A 3840-nucleotide genomic window follows, 5' to 3' on the forward strand; every position below is an offset into this window, starting at 1 on the left:
TTTTCAGTATGGAAAGTTGGTTCCTTGTTCTTGTCTCCATTTCCATCTCTCTCTTCTTGAAAATTATCTTCAACAATTTCTTAACCTCTAAAAACCTACCTCCAGGTCCCCTAACCTTTCCTTTCATCGGCCACTTACTATGGCTCCGCATGTCCGCCTTCAAGATGGAGCCAATCCTTCGATCCCTCCATGCCAAGTTTGGCCCAATGGTTACCCTCCGTATTGGCACTCGCCCTGCTATCTTCGTTGCAGATCGCACCCTTGCTCATGAGGCTTTAATACATGGCGGCGCAGTTTTTGCGGACCGCCCACCAGCTGTTGCTACGAGAAAAATTATGACTAGCAATCAGCAAAATATTAGTTCTTCGGCTTACGGTCCAACATGGCGACTTCTGCGGCGTAACCTCACTGCAGAAATCCTCCACCCATCGCGTGTGAAATCTTACACTCATGCACGCAACTGGGTTCTGCAAATCCTCCAGAATCGCTTTGAATCTCAAGCGAAAGCCGGTCGTCCTATTTGTGTAATGGAACATTTTCAATATGCCATGTTTTGTCTATTAGTCCTGATGTGTTTTGGAGACAAGCTTGATGAAAATCAGATAAAAAAAATTATGGAAGTTCAGCGACAAATGATAGTGAATTTCGGTAGGTTCAACATACTCAATTTATGGCCAGGAGTGACAAAGATCGTGTTGCGCAACCGTTGGAGGGAGCTGTTTCGCCTTCGAAAATGCCAAGAAGATGTTTTGATTCCATTGATAAGAGCAAGAAAGAAGGCCAAGGAAGAGAGCGTAAACAAAAGTAAAGAGGACAAGAAAGACTATGAGGATGAGTATGTTTTGTCCTATGTTGACACCATACTGGCTTTGGAGCTTCCGGAAGAGAAGAGAAAGCTCAATGAAGAGGAAATGGTCAGTTTGTGCTCAGAGTTTCTAAACGGAGGAACAGATACTACTTCAACAGCGTTGCAATGGATCATGGCAAATCTAGTTAAGTACCCGCAAATCCAGGAGAAGCTATTCATGGAGATTAAAGGGGTTGTGCAAGATGGTGAAGAGAATATAAAAGAAGAGGAGTTGCAAAAGATGCCATATCTAAAAGCAATAATTCTAGAAGGCTTAAGGAGGCACCCGCCAGGCCATTTCGCGTTGCCACATGCGGTGACTGAAGATGTAGTGCTGGGTAAATATGTGGTACCAAAAGATGGAACTATAAATTTTATGGTGGCTGAGATGGGGTGGAATCCGAAGGTGTGGGAGGATCCCATGGTATTCAAGCCTGAAAGATTTCTAAATAGTGGAGGGGAAACATTTGATATAACAGGAAGCAGAGAGATAAAGATGATGCCATTCGGGGCTGGGAGGAGAATATGTCCTGCTTATGGTCTAGCAATACTTCATTTGGAGTATTTTGTAGCTAATTTGATTTGGAGATTTGAGTGGAAAGCTGTGGATGGAGATGACGTTGATTTGTCTGAGAAAGAAGAATTCACAGTAGTGATGAAAAATCCATTACAGGCTCAAATATGCCCGCGGTTGAAATAAATGATCAGGTTTATTATTATTATTATTATAAAAGATAAGGTTGATTTTGTCTAGTTGGACGATAGCTCTTCATGTAAGATGTAACTCTACTAGTTTATCAAGTCGGATGCTCCTATGTTTGTGTTATTCTTTGTTTGTAAATCCACCCTATTTCAACCCACGTGTCCATATTCACACACACACACACAAACACAAAATTAAAAATTAAAAAAAAGTTACAATTTTTTTATGGAATCTACAATGAAATTTTCGCAAAAAATTGGATTGCCTCGCGTCTTTATGCGACACAGATCCCATCACATTATCTAGTTATGGAAATTTCATGGCCAACTAGGTCCTATCCCAGAAGCTACAAGGAATATTCAAGACATACTCTGCTGGGCAATTTGAAGATTTCTTGGCACTCGGTCTCGTAACAAAAACAACATTTTAATCAAGAGCTGCAGCTCAAATTCATCAACGCCAAAATCCAAAGTAATTTATCTCTCTGAGGTGGCTTGTGCTGCAAATTAAAATGCGTTGTTCTGTTCTTGAGTGCGAAGAAAACAGCTTGTCGTGGAGGTCACGCTCCTGTTATAATCCATTAGTCAATTCATCTTGATAGAAAATAAGTCCATATTGTTGACTTTTGAGGATATTTATAATTTTCTATCTTGAACAGCTCAGTGGTCTTTTTCTCCACTGACAAGATATGCAAACAAATATAATAACTTACAAGTTACAAAGACAGACAGCAAAGTAATCTAGATTGGAACAAGTAAAATGGAATTACTCGTAAGACAATTTTTTTTTTTAATGAAACGATCAGCTTTGAAATCTGAAAGTCTTCATTGAAAATTTCATGTGCAAATATAAAAATGGGTGGACGGCACGTAGGTGAAGATTACTATAGCTTAGTTTGATTTAAAAAAAGGATTTAAAATGAAATTTTAAAGGTTATTTTTTAGTCCTAACATCTACAAAACATATTATTAAATTAATTCATAATGTCTAAAAACACAAAAAAACCACTTTAAAATTTATAATCAACCCAAAATAAAAAAAACATTTTCAAGGTTAGATATATTTTTTAAAAACTTTCATGGTAGAAAAAAAACACTATTTTTTAGCTTTGTTCATCATATGAAATTATTTGATATAAAAATTAATTATTTTTGTGACCAAAATTATTCTTAATAGAAACTCTTTCTAGAATTCAGCAATCCCCTCCCTCTCCACAACCCAAAGAAAAAATAAAAAAAAATTAATTTAATATAAAAATTAATTTTTTTAAAATTAGAGGGACTGGTATTACTTAAAAGCTAAAAAAATTAAAAGATTAAAATAAACTTTTCAAAAAAAAATTCAAAGTTTACCATCATTTTTACTTACCTTTCAATTTAACCTTTTTTTCTAAAAAAGATGTAATTTGATGTTAATTTAGATTTAAAACAGCTAAATTATACAAGATAAAAATTTAGAGATTAAATTAAGAGTTTTTTTAAAAAAATTGTGAGAGTATAAATAATAAAATAGCTACGGTGAAACCTTTATTTCTTTTATATAATAAAAATATAATTAACACTTAATAACTCTCTGCAACAATGGAGGACGCAATACAATACATTGTACCAAAAAACAAACAAACTAGCTAGAGATGAATTCCACCCATTTTGAGTCTTTGCTTTTGTTGCCAATAAAAAAAGACGTTCAAGAAATTAAACGTCCACTGGAAAAGAAAAATGCATCCACAATTAAGGTTAAAGAAATTAACTATATAATAAAAGAGGATTAGTATTTTATTGTAGCGTAAATTATTATTGTTGATGGTGAGTAAATTCATTATAAATTGCACTGTTTCAAATCACTGCATGCATAAATAATTTTACGATGGACTTGACCATTTGGATTTATTATCTGTTGGGCTCTTCATGTAAGATGTAACTCTACTAGTTTATAAAGCCGGATGCTCCTATGTTTGTGTAATATTTCTTCTATTGTTTAAATCTGATCCCATTATATCAATATTCTATTGGATGCTAATTACCTCCATAATTATTTTTGTTTATGTTATTCTTTGCTTGTTTTGTTTTTCTTCAGGGTTGCAGCAGCTAGGAAATTAATGGATCCCTAGTTTATGACAAACTTGAAGCATATTTCTTCCTTTAAAAGTAGAATTATTGGCTGCTATTCTAGGCTTATGTTAGGCTTGGCAGCAAGGCATAAATGGGTTATTTTGGAGATGGATTTGGATGTTTTTAGTGAATTCTATTAATGGGTTAACTAAGTACCCTCTCTTCGATGTTGTGCATCT

The 3840-nt window shown here is 34.8% G+C and overlaps 1 protein-coding gene across 1 annotated transcript; it reads left to right on the forward strand.

Moving 5' to 3' along the window:
- Nucleotides 1-1674, forward strand: LOC105111860 (cytochrome P450 89A2-like). The gene has a single exon (XM_011007327.1). It carries the CDS (start codon nt 9-11, stop codon nt 1545-1547), a length of 1539 nt encoding a protein of 512 aa, XP_011005629.1. The 5' UTR covers nt 1-8; the 3' UTR covers nt 1548-1674.
- Nucleotides 1675-3840: the final 2166 nt, after the last annotated feature.

This window comes from Populus euphratica, unplaced genomic scaffold (genome assembly GCF_000495115.2).
Source record: "Populus euphratica unplaced genomic scaffold, PopEup_1.0 scaffold314.1, whole genome shotgun sequence".
In the NCBI taxonomy this organism is placed as follows: domain Eukaryota; kingdom Viridiplantae; phylum Streptophyta; class Magnoliopsida; order Malpighiales; family Salicaceae; genus Populus; species Populus euphratica.

Bases quoted from the DNA above. Each gene is read 5' to 3' on its own strand.
- LOC105111860 (XM_011007327.1), top strand. From the start codon at position 9: ATGGAAAGTTGGTTCCTTGTTCTTGTCTCCATTTCCATCTCTCTCTTC.